Source organism: Limanda limanda, chromosome 15 (genome assembly GCF_963576545.1).
Source record: "Limanda limanda chromosome 15, fLimLim1.1, whole genome shotgun sequence".
Classification (NCBI taxonomy): Eukaryota; Metazoa; Chordata; class Actinopteri; order Pleuronectiformes; family Pleuronectidae; genus Limanda; species Limanda limanda.
Genome location: NC_083650.1, coordinates 9,803,336 through 9,820,887, shown reverse-complemented (window position 1 = coordinate 9,820,887; position 17,552 = coordinate 9,803,336). Strand labels below are relative to the sequence as shown.

Below are 17,552 nucleotides of genomic sequence, written 5' to 3'. Positions count from 1 at the left end.
CCGCTTCGACCACGAGGCCGCAGTCATTTGACAAAAATGTGCTAACGTGCACGTGTTGTTTTGTCTCCTCAGTCGACACGATCCACTTTCAATCCCTGGAAATGAACAAATCGAGAACATGGACATGAACGTGAAGAGGTATGATTCGACAGGGATGTTTCACTGGTGCCCGTCTAAGGAGATCGAAAAAGTCATCCTGGTGAGTTCGGGGCAAGAGCTTTGTAAGTGCAGTGCAATAAAGACATGTAATAAAAATATACACAAAATAACAACAACAGAACTGAAGTTAAAGTAAGTGATGCTCAGGAGCAAAGGTATCCCCTCGTTACTGTAGCAACACAGTCACATACTAATATGTACTGACATTTCTCTCAATGCCTCTCTGTTGTTTCAAGGTGAGTTTATTGTTTTTTATATATGTATATATCCTCCAAAGATCTGTGAACAGCATTTCAGCTCCTCTCCACGCATGGGTTTGCTCTGATGTTTTTGCTACGCAGTTTGTAAGCATTTAGGTTGAGGGTGATGGGTTTGGTGTCCAAATCAAATTAAATAACCTTTATAGATGAGATTCAGGGTTGTTTTGTTTTTTTTTTACACTTTTTCTCTTGAAAGATTTCATTCAGGTTTTTATTCTAATTTAATAGGAGGGTGAGGAATATTCCTGCAAGAGTGTGGTCACTGGACCTGATCTCTGGATAATTTTCCAAAATATTTTATCCAGTAGATCAAATCGATGCTCCTAGTTTAACCTCATGTTTCCGGTAAACAAAGAACCAGTTTTAGTTTGAAACTGGCTGCTTTTAGTTTTCTTAACAAACTGGCAGTGAAATGCACATCAAGCTGCCGCGACAGATCTTGTAAGCAGAGGATTTGCATTGTTCTCTTACGACATAAAGGATCTTTATTTATGCGTTTCTGTTTTATGACAGAATGCTTGCATACATATATACATACATATTGTATGTGCCTAAAATCTTACAAACTGCATTTTTCAGCCAACTATCCTTAGATAAAAATCATTTTGGTTTTGCTGTGTGAAATTCCTGATTATCCAATAAACTGCTTATAAACAGAATAGTAGTTAACCAAATCCTCGTTAATGTTAATGTTGCTGCCTGTTAATAGATGAGGAATTAATCATGTATGTTTCAGCTTGGTTAACAAACTATTTAATGTGGGTTTATAACAGTTTACAACAGACTTTTAAATGCTGTTGGTTTGGCTCCTCATGCACACTGCCCGTTTTTCTGTTAACAGCATTAATTTCTTTTCTGTGTCTCTCACTCCTCTGTTTGCACTCCCACTCATCCCTCCCTCTCTTTCTCTTCTTCTCTCCCTATCCACCCCCCATGTTCCCTGCAGACCCGGAGTGAAGCCTCCATGACGGTGCTGAGCGGCCATGTAGTGGTCTGTATATTTGGGGATGTCACGTCCGCTTTGGTGGGGCTGCGAAACTTGGTGATGCCTTTAAGAGCCAGCAACTTCCATTACCACGAGCTGAAGCCCATAGTGTTTGTGGGCTCGCTGGATTACCTGCGAAGAGAGTGGGAAACTTTACACAACTTCCCCAAGGTCTCCATCTTACCTGTGAGTGCACCAGTGCCCCCCCCGCCACGGGAGATGAATCTGAAACCCAGAATCTGTGGTTGTGTGTGTGTGCATGTGACTGACATTTTGAGTTACGTGCACAGTGAAATCCTGAGAGGCATTGTCAGCTTGATGTGATCACACATTACTCAATTGAATGATCACTCTCTCTGCGAGCTCAGTCAACCCCCCCACCCCCACCCCAACTAGCCCTCTTCTTCATTTTACCAGAGCAGTGACGCATCCTGTATATCCAAGATGGAGTTTATGTGTTGCAGCTGCAGTGCCCATCACAGATGGCGTGGCTCGCCGCCTTAGAGCTTGTTAGGCCTGACTTGACTGATGATCAGAGGAGAATCCCAAACGCAGCCCTCAGCGCAGGCTAGCCTTTAGATTAGTCCGTGTCTCTGATTCTCCAGTGCCCGGTTAGATCAGTGGAATGTCATCGCCTCCAAACCAGAATACTTGTTAACTAATTTCCCAGAGCTCCACTCTGCTCACTTCTTAAATTTGTTTTTCTGTCCCCCATGTCTGTCTCTTCTCCTCTCCCCGCATCTTTGCTTCCTCCCCTTCTGCCTCGCTCTCTCCCTCTCTGTTCTCCTCACCCTGAAGGGTACACCATTAAGTCGGGCGGATTTAAGGGCTGTCAACATCAACCTCTGCGACATGTGTGTAATCCTGTCAGCCAATCAGAACAATATCGAAGACGCCTCACTGCAGGATAAGGAATGCATCTTGGCATCGCTCAACATCAAATCTATGCAGTTTGATGACAGCATCGGGGTCTTACAGGCTAATTCCCAAGGTAAGGAGCGTCCTATTGGACTGCATGTGCACGGCTGCCCTGAGAGGACAGGTTGTGTCAGGGAGAGAAGACAGTATTCAAAGATGGGAAAAGATGACAGGAAAAAGGGGAGGGTGAGCTGAGGGAGAGGGGAATGCAGTTTGTCATGCACAGTCTGCTAAGTGTCCTTAATTGAAATTCAAGTTTGTTGTAAATGGCATCTATAAACAGACTTAACTGTAACTCCTGACGACTGTGTTGATTGTTCCATCAAGCCGTTGAAAAGTGTTTACTCCATATAATTTTCTGCTGATTTCAGTGGCGTCCCTGGTAATTACATGCTGCTCCTTGTCCTTGATAATACTTTATAATGATGTAATCAACGTGACTGTGTCACTTGATGTTGTTCCCCCTGATCTGGTGTCTGGTGGATCGTCTGGAACAGATTGTTGATGTTTGCAGACAAACACACGAACCTGGCATCCCATCAGGCCTCATCATCATTAAGCAGCCAGTACAAATCACCAGGCAGGCCAATTCAGCTGCTCCTCATTAGTCACAACAAAACAGTGACACAGGCGTGCGCACACCTTCGTGTTCGGTTGTGTGTTCGTCCGCACGCATCGCACACAAGCAGTCACTCATGCCAACGCTATCTATCCACGCACACACCCACAAACAGGTAATCCTCAGTTTATGATTAGCCTGAAAGGCATGACATGCCTTGAGCTCAGTACTATTTAGAGCCACCACAGTGACTGTTGTAAATACAAATCAAAGTTGAAGGTCCAAGAGGCCATTATTTTTTAGTGCAGAGCACTTCCACATGTTTTAGGAGAATGCCAATGCTGTTATTTCTCCAGCCTTGAGTGAGTGATGTGCTGTCGATAGTGGTGCCACTGAGGAACAATAAGCAGGGGTAAATCTGAGAGCCTGCCGCTCCTGGGAGCCGTATCCACAGAAAGCCACCTCGATATGAAGCCCACTTGCCTATATCCTCTCCCAGGGTCGATGGATGGAGCCTATTGTCATCAATAATTGGGTCTTACATCAACCAACCATTTCAGTGATAAATACTTCACTTTAGAAAGCACACACACACTCCACGGTGACATGCAATCATGCATACACGAGGAAACACACACACACATACCCAGACGCTGCTATTGTATCATAGGTATTGCTTCTGGGATTCCTTCCTCCCTGAATGCTCCAATTCAGACTCTGTCTGTGGAATTTAAAACAAGAAGGTGCAAATGAATAAATAAACATGCGGTTTCCTGGGGGAGAGCTTCTCACGGCTGCTGTAGCATGTAGTCAACCACAGAGCATAGCTGTGCCCAGGGGGCTACAGGGATAAGGGGGTACGTAACCCAGATCTCACATGTCTATTGTGCATTGTAGTCGGTAGACAAGGTTATAGCCTCACACTGGCAACAGCCAGAGGAGGAGACATGGTGTGAGATCAGGCTGCTTTTCAAACGCCGGCTGGTGGAGTGAATGTTTTTTTATAAAATGTCACGGTGCAAACTGATTATAAAAAAATTGATAAAAGAATAGAAGACTTGCGTATATACAAATATTAAAAGTATTTTATTTGCCATAGGTGGGGATTTTAATTCCTACATGAATTCACTAACATAGGATTACGATGATCGCTGAGATAAACCCATCTCGGCTCTGTGGCGTTTTAACGCTCTGGTTCTGTCCCAGAGAGACATGCAGCTCTCTGTTTGCAGCTCACACTGCAACTTCCTGAGCTGTTTGTAAGCTAACAGGTTTTGAAAGCAGCTCAGCAGCAGGCCTCATGTATCCCTGTTCTCACCAACAATCACTTTCTGCTGTACACCCGCCGCCGAATGGAAACGGCTCCTCTACAGCTCTGTGCTGTCTTCATGTTCACTATGATACAATAAGAGCAGTGTTTTTAGAGGCAGTATCCCAAAAAAAACAAAACACAAAAAAACTTGCTGTCACTCTCCGGTGGAGTGAACCTCATCCTTTATGGACATCGACAAAATGATGTTTTCACTGTCTAAGCTCGTGCTCCCTGGTCGACTCAAAATGTCAAACCTCCGCTATCTCCAAGTTCAATAATTGGTATAACAAGAGTAATGATTATCCATGCCTCAGTTCAGTGTGTGCTTCCTGCTGTGTACTAAACTATTGGTGTCTTCTCGGTTGCAAAGGGCGGAAGATCTCTTTTGTAATGTAAGCAGCTCATCGTGTGTGTGTGTGTGTGTGTGTGTGTGTGTGTGTGTGTGTGTGTGTGTGTGTGTGTGTGTGTCTTTTCTGTCAAGAAACACTCACACACACGCATGGAAAAATGTGCAATCCTTTTAAAAACTTTGTGACCTGAATATATTCCCTGCATTATGTTTCCTTGGTGGTGGCACTATAAGCTGGCATTTTGCTGTAGTCAGCACTAAATGATGGATGTCAAAACACAGGTGATGCATTATGCATATAGCATTACAGATTTAAGGTGTTTACTTGTCACTTTGAGGAAATGCAAAAAATGTGAAGTCATGTGAATTCATAGTCCTGTCACTTGCACTTGCGCCTCGTGGTTCTGAGCCACGCCATTTCCGATAAAAGGTTTTCAGGATCCACTTCACCAATTTTATCGGAACAAAATGAACAACATACAAAATTGATGTCGGCCCGGTGATGGAGGGACGTGAATGCTAAATATGTCTTAGCTGACCCCTAAAAGCACAGTATCCATATTGCAAATTTCTAGACGGCCCCTTGTTCACTCAGCCTTCGCTTCCATTTTTCCCTTTTTTTGTCAATCCACACATTTGAATGACACAGAAAGCGCACATCAACAACTTCCTGCTGAGTGAGCTGACATGCACTATGTATAATGGTGTTGATACAGAGTGCCAGGTTACCTCCTCATGCTTATGATACCTACATGAGAGGCACTTTTTTTTTTTTGCTTGGACAGGGTTTTTCTCCATGATCTCTTTATGAATCTTTCTGTATTATTTACTCATGTCCTCCATTTACCTGTATTGCAGGTTTCACGCCTCCTGGAATGGACCGGTCATCTCCAGACAGCAGTCCAGTACATGGCTTCGTGCGTCAGGCTTCCGTCACCACCGGATCCAACATCCCCATCATCACAGAACTAGGTGAAAGCCGTTTCCAATCATCTTTAAAGTGCAAATGTCGCATGCCACACACCCAATAACCTCAGATCAACTCATTAACTCATTTGCTGACATAGACACAAAGAACTGATAATCCCTTCCACTTCATGCCGCTACCAAAAGTTCCGACTCATTCAAGGCCGAGCGGATTCAGGAATGCTCGGTGTGGAATATTTGTTCACTTTTATGTTATCTGTAGCTTTGCCCAACTCAAGTTCTTATTCGTACGTGAATGATTGGATTCGGCTAGTAATTTTCTTGACCACTTACTGGTCGAGTGGTGATACTGTTAGCGGCAAACAGAGGAAGATGTCTTTGCTCCTCGGGACATTGTGGACCTCTGATATTGGACAGGCGGTTTTAGGACGATAGCTTCATCCTCCTGCAATTTGTCCACTAATGCACGGGAGAAACTTCAGCCTGATGGAGAGGGTGAGAGAGGGAGAACAGGAAGGAGAGTGAAAAGGTTGAGGAGAAGAAAAAAAAAAACTGCCTTGGTTGCAAAATGGGTCCATTTATTAATAACAATGGCAGTGGCTGTATTCCCACTGGTGCTGGGGACTCATGAAACTTTCAGATCTCTGAGGGGCCTTCTAAAGCACCAGAGACTGGCTACTCTGTCTCCCCTGACCCAATTAGGGAGCAATGGAGCATGAGCCCGGCTAAGAAAAAGGCCAGAAAGAGAAAGGAGCTACTTAATGTTACTTGTAACCGGGCCAGCCATTACCTGCAGAGAGGCTCTCCCTATTAGGCCGCCGACTGCATACGCTACCATCGAAACCATAGATGCTATCCACGCTGGGAGTCATCGGTTTTGTGTCCTGAGCCGCGGCGTTGTGCCTGCGCGTGCTCTCGGCTAACGAATTTCACGGCTAGCTGTGATAGCATTGTGCTTCAGTGCGGGAAGGAGGGAGCGCACGCAGGGGAGAGGGTGTCTGCACGTCTCACCGGGACCACATTCTGTAATTACATTGTCATATGTTTGGTTCGTGGTGCCAGGGGCAGATTAGAGTCGAGTTGCTCCATAAAAACACCTCATCTGAGTTGCGTGATCAATTTTGTTTGCGTGGAGTGTAAAGTAGGTGTGTTTATGGATAAGACCTTGTTTATCCCTTTCCCTGACTTACCATGAAATAATTTATTGTTGCTGTGGTGGTGCACACCGCCGCGGCAGCTCCGGCTTTGTGCACTCTAATCCACGGCGATTCACTTTTAGACGCCGGACAACCGTGAACGCGTCGGGAGTAAATTCCCCCGGAGTTGACACCGGTGTAGTTTGAGACGAGCGGAAATGCCTTTTATCGCGCTCTCTCGGAAAACTGCTTCAATAACGACACCATTTCTCCTCTCCCTCTCCGCACCTGTCTCATCGCCATTAGCTAAACCTGGCAAACTACTGCCATTGGTTTCACTCAGTCAGGACAAAAAGAGTGGAACCAACATACAAATGATAACAGAGCTGGGTGAGCCGAGCCTTTGTCCTCCGCTGCCGCTCGCTCGCTCCACCGCTCCGCTCCTCATCAGCTTGTCTTGATTTATCCGGCTGCAGTCAAGGCCCTCGCTGCTCCCATGGCTTCACTTTGAACACATTTTTTTTTATTCTTCGCTCTGGTTGAACTTGACTGTCTTGTTTTGGCCCCCTTTTTTTGTAATGATTTTTTTTCTTTTTCTTTTTGGGGTATTTCTTTTTTTTCCTCCAGTTGCGTTTGCAGAGCATCGCCCGGCTTTGATCACGCTCGGTCTGTCCTTGTGGCTGTTTTCATAGCAACCCACCCGCCCCTCCATCCCTATCCCTCCTCCAGACACACACACACACACATATCCACATCCACCCCCATACCCCCCCTCCAAACCACTCTTTTTGGCCCGGGCCTGTTTGCATCAGCCCCTTGTCTCTTTGACTGACATTTCTGTTCCACAGCGCACAGGAAGCCTGGGAAGAAATCAGATTTCAAAAACAAAAAACTTAAGATCAAACAATCTTTTAAGCTGTTTATTTATTTGTTTTTTTAAATTCATATTCCAGTTTCTTTTTAGTTTTTTTTGTTTTTGTCTTCTCCAGACCATATCTTTGAAGCTCAGATATTGGTGGAGTCAAACAAAAACTTGCGTGATGCTCGTATTTTCAAAGTAACAATGGTTCATAGACCCTTCAGTGCCGGCTGCTGCCAGAAATCCAGTCCAAGGAAAAAGACGCACACTATAGGGAGCACTTAAGGTTTTTTATTCCACCAATTACGCATAGAGGAAAAAGAGAAAGACATCCTTGTTATTTCACTTGTTCCATCTACACTGTGCCTTTTAGGTCATTTAGCAGACCTGATATATTATTAATCTTGAGATAAAGAAGTGTGTTGTTACCTGGCTTTAATTTGACTTTCAGGGGACAGGTAAATATTTCTCTCAAGGTGATGATGTGGAATAAAACACATCTATCAAGGAAACCTCAGAAAGACATAGCATGAATTCATAAGTGCATGGTTTTCTCAAGTAGCCATTGTTGAAGTCCCACTTAGTATGTAGTATTAAAATGTTACAGTTTAATCAAGCAACACAGTCATTATTTTATATATATAGCCATATATCACCTATTTTTTATTGCAGTTATTTAACAAAAAGATCAAAATACTTTTAAGACCGAGACTTCTACAATGGTTATCACTATGTATGCATATTATAATGAAATACTTTCTTCTGAAATTGTGGTTTGTTTAAATGTATGAAATGCTTCCTGCATGTGGATTTAATATTCTAAATACCTTTATAATCCTTAAAAAATAAAAAATACTTTTTTTCACATTCCAAACAATGAAACAGTATGTGGACAGAAACTTACAGATAATGAGAAGTTTATGTTTGAACTGGTGATTCATTGAAACTGTGTTTTAGGGTGAAAATGTGTCAATTGTTTGGATAAGAAATGAAGTTCTTGTAGAAGCAAAAATATAATGTGCATCTAATGTTACATTATATTCGGAGCTAGAACCCTGGATTCAATACCTTACATACCTGAGACTTTTCTGTACGTTGCCATTATATATCCAAATTTTTACAGAAGCAAAATAAATAAATAAAAATAAAAGAAGTATACATCGCTGAACTCTCAGGTGTGTTGGTGTCTGCGTGTGTGTGTTTGGCTGCTGCCTCTTCACAGCGCCCGTCTCTAACTCCGCTGTGTTTCCCTTCTCTCAGTGAACGACTCAAACGTTCAGTTCCTGGACCAAGATGATGATGATGACCCAGACACAGAGCTGTACCTCACTCAGCCCTTCGCCTGCGGCACAGCCTTCGCTGTCAGTGTGCTCGACTCCCTGATGAGCGCTGTGAGTTCACCAGCACGCTGCGTTGGGAGTGTTTTTCTCAAACCTCAAAGTCGCTTCCTTGGAATCACACATTTTGCCACACACATTGTTGTTTCCTGATTATAACTTCATAATCGGGCTTATTTCAATTCAAATGCTACGAGAGTATTATTGGGAATGTGAAAACAAGTTAAAAAGTAGAGAGGCGTTTCAAACAAAGTACATTGAGAAGCTGTGCCCATCGGGTAACAATTGCATGTTGTTGCACTTCTAGAAACAGGAGGATGAAGGGAGAAGGTGAGCAACTTCGAAGTAAGAGTCTCAAAAGATGGACCTGAGAAAAGTTTAGAAGCTGATAAACCCCAAAATGTAGTTTCTTTCTGTTGTTTTACTCCATCATGGTGGTCACGACTATATTATTTAATACGCATTTCACTTATTTCAGATGTAGTTGGAGCTTTTATTTTTAAACACTCAAGTTTATGGTAACACAGACTATTTTCTCATTCACTCCTGCCAAGGAGGCCGTGTTTCTACTGAGTTTGATTGTCTGATAGCTGGCACGAAACTTGGTGGAAGGATATGGTATGAGTCAGGGAAATAACCATTCAATTCTGGTGCAGTTCATGGGGCGGAAACGATTTTTACACTTTCTTTAACATTGTGAGAATGTGAGATGAGGTTTTTCCCCAATTATGTTGATTTCTCCGAGAATAGTTCATGAGTCTTGATGAAAAAAATCTCTTCGGATGTACATGCTCTCTGTGAGTCTGCGATTGTGGATTATTTCCTAAATACTCACGTTTATAGTAATAGAGAATATTTTACCAGACAGACAGAAGTCACCATTAAAGTAGAAAATCTATTAAAATGAGTCAAGGCAGAAGTTGGTTAAATAAAATGAAGCCGCACAGTTATCACACATACCTGCCAGCTCCACCGACATTAAAAGATAGATTGTTGGCATCACCCCTCATCTTTAAGTGTTATGGATTCACCTCCGAGAGACACATCAGGTCTTTTAAAGGAAGCGACTATTGAGAGTTAGCATAATAGCGACAACACAATCTTGGCTAGAACAGGTCAAAGAATCGCTCTTCTTCTGACAACAGCGGAAATAAGACAAAAAAGTCAGTAAGAAGAGAGAGAAAAAAATCCCTCTCCTCCACCCTCCCCACGACCCACTGTGTTTTTCCCTGGCTGTGATGGCTTAATTCCAGCAGCCCTCTCGGTGAGTGAGGGGTTAGAGGGGCGTGCAGACCGGAGCTGAGCGGGGAGCAGAGCAGGCGTCAGCTGTAGTCTGGCACTGGTCAGAGGTGAACGCAGCTAATGGACAGTGCTCATCCATCATGAGGCTCTGCAGGCCTGTCAGGGGCCCGGGGAGAGGAGCTGCCACTCTGGCCCGGCTGCCGAGTGACATGGGCTGTCTGCGCGCGCGGCAAAAGCAGGTCCTGATCGGCTTGAAGGACAAGAGAACCTGACACCCGCGGTGCACAGTCAAATCGTTGTTTCAGAAGGGAGAGAGCGGGCGTCATACAGCACAGAGAGTAGTGTGCACGGGGGAGAGAGAAGAGCTGTGTTGAAGTACTATTGGTTTATATATTACAAGGCGATTCCATTTCATTATCAAATTGACCGTGTCTCTCAAATTTTTTACATATCTTTTTACATGACCCTATGAGCTTTTCCTGAGGGGATTAAAGCTTGGATCACAAGCTTACTTTAATATATCTTGTTAAATATCTAGTGGCATCTAGCTTTGAAATTGTTTTTGCTCTGTTTCTTTTTAAGACATCTTTCTCTGAGATTTCTACCCTCACCACAAAACAATATAAGTAAAATAAATTAGGTTTGTGGCGCTTAAAGCTTAAATAAATGAAATGGCCAGAATAAACTAATCTGTCACCTTAAAAAGTAACAATAAAAGAAAATTGTTAATGGTTGGATGAAAAAATGTCCTGTTGCCTCCTTTTTATCGGGTCATAGTCACAAATCTCAAAGACGGATAATCTGAGTAAATAAAACCAAAAGTAACTGCTTCACAAGATAACATCAGAGGTAAATGGTGTTAACCGGGCCAACGTATTGCATCATCGGAACGATGCACATGACAGAAAGTCTTCTGTAATCTCCCGTCTCCCATCGCCTGTCTCTTTGTCTCTCGGTCGTTTCAGAATGACGAGACACACTGAGGGCTGACATAACCAGGGCTGTGTTCCGTCCTCACATCTGCTACCGCCCTACTCCAGACTCTCATGTCATCTGCTTACACATATCCCCTCTTTTCTTCTCCCCAGACATATTTCAATGACAACATTCTCACACTTATCCGGACGCTGGTCACAGGGGGAGCCACACCAGAGCTGGAGGCTCTTCTGGCTGAGGAGAACGCTCTCCGAGGCGGCTACAGCACGCCGCAGACGCTGGCCAACAGAGACAGGTGTCGCGTCGCCCAGCTAGCCCTGTACGACGGGCCGTTTGCTGACTTGGGGGTAAGTGGATGCCTAAGCAGAGATGACACATTTTGGCACTACCCAGCAGCACACATCTGGCCACCTCCGCTCCTTGCGGTTCTTAATCCGATGTGAAGAACAGTGATCACGCAAAGCTGGGCCATGGTGGGCGGAGAGGGAGGAGAGCTTTGCATAGAACAATGGACACCACCAAAATATAATCCCAAATTTGATTGGTTCCAACCTTGTTTTTACAGATTTCTGTTATTGTCATAGAAACTTTCAAAACTGAAGTAATTCAGTTTATTTTCTTGGATGAATTGAGACATAATTTGAAAACATTCCCTGATTGTTTCAGTCTGCGCTGCCAACATGTGATGTTCACCTGTATTAAAATACCTTCAGCAATGCATGACATTGAATTTACACCAGAACTTTACAGAGAATCACTGTCACTGCCACTGACCTAATGCACACTGACGCGGTCTTTTGTGCTGTCGTTCCTCAGGATGGTGGTTGCTACGGAGACTTATTCTGTAAAGCGCTGAAGACCTACAACATGCTGTGTTTCGGAATCTACAGATTAAGAGATGCACATATCAGTACACCAACCCAGTGTACAAAACGGTAAAACCACACTGTTCACTGAGCATCACAAAGAATTTGTATGTATTTTATGTAACATGAGTTACTTGTGTTAAAGATATAGCTCTCTATTAATTCCAATGGGAAGACGCAGTGCAGGGTTTCTTTAGCTGCTTCAAAACAACTGAGGTAGATGTGAAATGAGCACGATGGAATGATATACCATGCTTAAAACAGACTAATTACAATATAAGAATATAGAATACAATACAATTTTACAAAAAACACAAGACAGGACTATAGCAGCTATTCCAATACTGCATCTATACTGTATTATATGACCATAGTAAAATGTACATTTGTACAGGGCAAATAGAAATTGCTGAATCATATACAGTAAGTTGATAATTGTCCTTTAATTGAACAAAACCAATAATGTTCTGTCTGCATCTATCCATATTTACTTTGGAATGTAGACTACATAATAAATGGGTTTAGATTAGAGTACAGATCCGGCCCCAATTCCCTGTTTCCAGGACCCATTGGGACCTGTAGTGAACAAACAGGCTCACTACTGATTATTTTACTATTATGAATCTATGATTATCATAATATATACATGAAGTATATGCAAACTTTTACATCATAACTACATTCAGTATATTTTCTGAAAAAAAGACTATAAAAGCAATTTTTATAGATATTATTTATTTAATGTTTCCCGAGATGAGGATGTCAGTTTGGTAAAAGAAAATCCCAATCTTCTTTACTATAAATGTGATATATATATTTTTTTTTTCACTGTTTCCTGCCTTCACGCCAGGATCATAAACATTTAATCGTGTCTTTAACCTTTCTCTTCAGATATGTGATCACAAACCCACCATACGAGTTTGAGCTGGTGCCCACAGACCTGATCTTCTGCCTCATGCAGTTCGACCACAACGCGGGCCAGTCGCGGACAAGCCTCTCCCACTCTTCCCACTCTTCCCATTCCTCCAGCAAAAAGAGCTCCTCCGTCCACTCCATCCCAGCGTCCAACCGGCAGAACCGCAGCAGTAAGACCCGGGAGACCCGCGACAAACAGAAGTACGTGCCCTCACACGCCCCCTGGAGATTCAGCCTGCATGTGTAGTGTGTTATATCTGACCTGTTTTTTATAATCCTATGTGTGTGTGTGTGTGTTTGTGTTTGCGTGTAGACTGTGGTGACACGTGCACTGATGATATCTGCGTTTGTTTGGTGTGTGGTTTGTCTGTGTGACTCGTGTTGTGCGTCCATGTCCAGTGTTTCCTTTCTAATCATCTGCATGTGGTCTTCACTCTCACATCATAGCCGTCATTACATTATAGGAACAAATTTCATGAGCTAGCTCTGTGGAAAGCTGAGCTTATTTATATCAAGACAAATTAAGTTTGGGGCTTTATAAACAGTAAAACTACTTTTCTCGATGGCTTCGCCGCTGTGGTTGGAAATAAACTGACAATTAAAGTCTCGACCACATCCAAATAAAATGACATAATACCACACAACACACATGTGGTATGTTGTCTGGCGTATCTGTTGTATCTGTCCTAGTATAAGTCGTTTTGTGTCTAACCCGTAATATTTGTGTAGTGAATAAGTGTAGTTTGTTGGATATTTGTCCACATGATCAGTTTGTCTTGATCATGGATGTAACATATTGTGATTTACCCGCTGATATCGATAACAGAGCATTTTCCTTCTCATAAGCTCATTCCTCATTAGCAGTGTTGATATTTTGTTATTCATGGTGCATCTGTATTGCTTCACTGCATGGTCATGTTGGTAGTCCTCGTTAGCCTGTTTTGTTTGGTATAACATTCTGAGATTACGTCAGATTTTGTGAAATCCTTTTGGTCAAAAGTTTTAGGACATCCACATTTTCTTCAGTCTTTATTGAAGTTTCAGCAGCTCAAGCAATACACATAGAACTTGGAAATGTTAATGTTAATTGCAATAAATGAAAGCATAAATATAAATATCATAAAAAACAAAGCAGAACCTTTTTTTAGAGAGTAAGGCATTGGCTTACTTACAGTTTCCTTTAAATAGATGACAATAAAACTTAATGAAAATATCTATATAAAACTATATCTATACTAAGACAGTGTTGGAGCAAACTGAGTTACTTTACCTTTTCTGTATTATTAGAAGAATACTGCACTGTGAGAAACAGTACTGCATACCGGTAGTAACCATTGACTGTATGTAGAGATGGACGACATAACAGCTCTCCCAAGTGAAGCCGAAGTATATTGGTCGCCACCTAGTGGCTATATGCAGTATAGGTCATACATCATCCCTCCTCCATGTCAGCAATATGGACATGGACCAAATTGGACATAACTAAAAAGTCCAAATTAAACAAAACTTTCTAAAAGGTTGTTTCTGTCAATGTAGGTAGTTCTTGTGTCTCTGGTAAGTTTTATTAAATCTCTTTTTTTGACATTTGAAAATAAATAAAAGCTGGAAAGATTTAGGTGTTCGAAAACCTTTGACCATTAGTGTATGTGATATATAAATCCTATTCTCCCCCACAAAACTATGGAGGTGACAGATTGAATTTTAATTTTCACCAGGGAAAATTCACAGGAACTGAAATTTGAAATCGTGACGTATTCTAAAAGCATGCAGATTTGTTACGAGAATTACAAAGTGATAGATGATACGCCCTCAATACATCTTAAAATTAAGATGTATTATATAGCCGAAATATTGTAATAACAACATGTAAGCCTATAGTCACTTGTCAGTTGTGTTTTGACTGTAAATACTAATCACTTACAGTAGATTACTTACCTCTCTTTTTGAAGTGCAACAAGGATGAATAGAATGGGCCCAGGTATGCAAGTTAACGATTCTGCATGACTTAGCAACCTTTACCTGGGGTTCTGATCATAACCATGTCCCGTGTGGACATTGTTATGAGGACGGGAGTTTGTTTTTTCTTTATCCTTTTTGTATGTTCTTCAGATGTTAAGTGAACCATGCCTCAGTTTAAGTTTTGCTTTCATCTGGAAAGCAAAGAAATTGTCTGCTGCTGCTCCTGCCTTCTCCCTGCCATGATCAGGACCATCTCCTCACTGCATGAGGTTGAGACGTCAACCCTTCTTTTCCTCCTCCAGACAAAAATCCACATTGTTTCTTTCTGTCATTTTTTTCATGCCTTTTTTAAATTTTTTATATGATTTATTTCAACTTGCGATGGTTTGCATTGTGTGAGAGGTCTGTGTGTGTTTGTGCATCTTTCCTCCAACTGAATGCTGTCAGACGACTGTAGGAGACTTGCGGGCTACATCCACACTTCTACGTTTTTGTTTGAAAACGTCTATTGCTACGGATATACGCTACTTTTCGGTCTCGAGGTAGCCTTTGCTGATTCGTCAGGCTCCGATCACATGACCCCGTTCTGGAAGAAAACTCCAGGCATTAGCCTCGATTACCAATCCTTAATGCAACAAACTGAAGATACTAAATCACAAGTGCTGCTGACAGCTGTTGTGCAGTGAAATTTTGCATTTTACAATGAATTATAGCAATTATTTGTGCAACCTGTGACAATTCCTGTGCCCAGCGGGACACGCATGCCCGGAGTACGTGGATGTCACGTCGTTTCCAGCTGTATTAGTAGTTAGTTAGTTTCAGATGAAAACGCAATAGTATGGATGAAGCCTTGGATGTCGTATTTATGCTGTTATTAAGTGCAGTACAGTAGTAAAGTTATTATTTTATCAGAATCAAAACACAACAAAGGGTATTTACATGTTTCCCCGACTGGATAAAACCTAGATCGCAGCTCACATGTAGGTCAGTCTGATTCAAATCCCCCCCCGATGCAGCCAAATAACTCACTTCTTCACGCAACTTTGAGAAAGTGTGTCCAGCCTGGTGCCATCGGTCACACCAAGAAAGTGGGAGGTGTGACCAATGGAGTCTAAATTGAAGGGGAGGGAAATGAGCCCTGTAAGTTTCCTGCTTGAAACCCGTTGCGCCTGATATGATGGTTTGAGGCGACATCACTAAGTTCACCGTATCAGCAGCAGACTCCGGAGAGAGATGGCAGACATCTTGCTTCACCTCCGGCACAATTCTAAACATCAAATGCTTGTGCTGTAACACACAGCCCTGCAGCCTTAAGCTCACTGACACACACACACACACTTGCACACTTGCAGGTGCACACACACGCAGGTTTGCTCCTCATAGCAAAGTTAAAATTTGATATTACAACTTCACCCATAAGGAAGTGACATGTTGATTGGCATTGGAGATGCCTGTGAAGTGCTGGGAGAGAGTTTACAAACTTCTGACAGCGAGCAAACACACCTCCCTTCCCTCAGAATCAGGGCTCTCATCGCATACTTAAACATGACAAGCTTCTCTAGGAAAAACGACACATCTTAAACTCTCAAATCTCCTCTCTCACATAACGACTATCAGCATGAGAGCAGAGCTTTGCTATGCAATGTGTTTAGGATGTAGTGTCGAAAAGTTGCTCACCCAAATTACAACCTGGAGCAAGTTGCACAGCTGTGATAGGAAGTTGAAGTTCTCTCTTGAGCTTGAGCGTTTGAAGTATCCAGTTCTGGCATTTCTGCCCACATACAATAGAAGTGAATTGGATTTCATTTGTGGTGTTTCTGGTGCCCCCTTGAGACAATTTATTAAGTTTCTCTTTCCAGCTCATACTTCAAATGTAGCAACTTTGCAAACACTCTGTTTTCTTGCAATTTACACAGACTGACCAATGTGTGGCTTGCTCCTGAACACAACAGGAACTCAAGATCTTTTGCTTTGTCTCCTTTAAACTCAATTTGCACTGCTCCAGCCATTTTGACGATTTTCTGTGTATACTTACTTCTTTGTTAGTGTCTTCGTTCCAAACAACAGATGTTTTATTGGGACTATTTGTTTGGTAGAAAAAAGTGACACTGAAATGAGCTGGTGACGGTGTTTCTTTTAGACGTCATTTTGAAATGTCTTTTAGTCCTAAAACCTGTGAATTAAACTAATACTGGTTATGTAATTTGGGTGAATCAACCTTGCAGTTTAATGCAAATTCAAGATTTATTATAATTCTGACAGATTATATCCTTGTTATAACATATGCCACTTAAATAAGTACTATAAAAAAGTGACTTCATACACCAGAACAATCTCAAACTGGACCTCATGTACATATAAGAATGTCCTGCACATGTATCACTTAAACTGAGGCCCTGTGGTTGTAAATATTCCCATGTTGCACACTTTATTCAAACTAACTGTTCTTTTTTCTCTCTTCTTCTTCTCTTGCCTTGTCCTCCTCTTCAGAAAAGAAATGGTTTACAGATGAACCAGAAAACGCCTACCCACGGAACATTCAGATCAAGCCCATGAGCACTCACATGGCCAACCAAGTCAACCAATACAAATCCACCAGTAGTCTGATTCCACCAATCAGAGAGGTCGAAGATGAATGCTGAACACCAGGTTTTCCTGCTGACTCAGCAGACATCTGTACGCTCTTTCCAGAGAGATGGGACGAGATCACCAGAGAGGGAGGGATGATGATGATGATGATGAGGAGGAAGAGGAAGAGGAGGATGATGATGATGAAGACCGACACATTTCTCTTCACTCATTCTTCTAATCAAGGGGTTCGGCAGGAACCCCA

General features: G+C 42.4%; 1 protein-coding gene across 1 annotated transcript in view; it reads left to right on the top strand.

Annotated features, from left to right (window-relative positions):
- kcnma1a (potassium large conductance calcium-activated channel, subfamily M, alpha member 1a) overlaps window positions 1–17,361 on the top strand; it is a 137,553-nt gene extending 120,192 nt beyond the window's left edge. The window contains exons 23-33 of the mRNA XM_061087402.1: window positions 73–199; window positions 1,366–1,590; window positions 2,203–2,395; window positions 5,401–5,514; window positions 6,912–6,995; window positions 8,725–8,855; window positions 11,132–11,326; window positions 11,796–11,914; window positions 12,737–12,961; window positions 14,710–14,738; window positions 17,210–17,361. Of these exons, the coding sequence (XP_060943385.1) occupies window positions 73–199; window positions 1,366–1,590; window positions 2,203–2,395; window positions 5,401–5,514; window positions 6,912–6,995; window positions 8,725–8,855; window positions 11,132–11,326; window positions 11,796–11,914; window positions 12,737–12,961; window positions 14,710–14,738; window positions 17,210–17,361 (1,594 nt within the window). The remainder of the gene's footprint in view (window positions 1–72; window positions 200–1,365; window positions 1,591–2,202; window positions 2,396–5,400; window positions 5,515–6,911; window positions 6,996–8,724; window positions 8,856–11,131; window positions 11,327–11,795; window positions 11,915–12,736; window positions 12,962–14,709; window positions 14,739–17,209) is intronic.
- The last annotated feature ends 191 nt before the right edge of the window (window positions 17,362–17,552 follow it).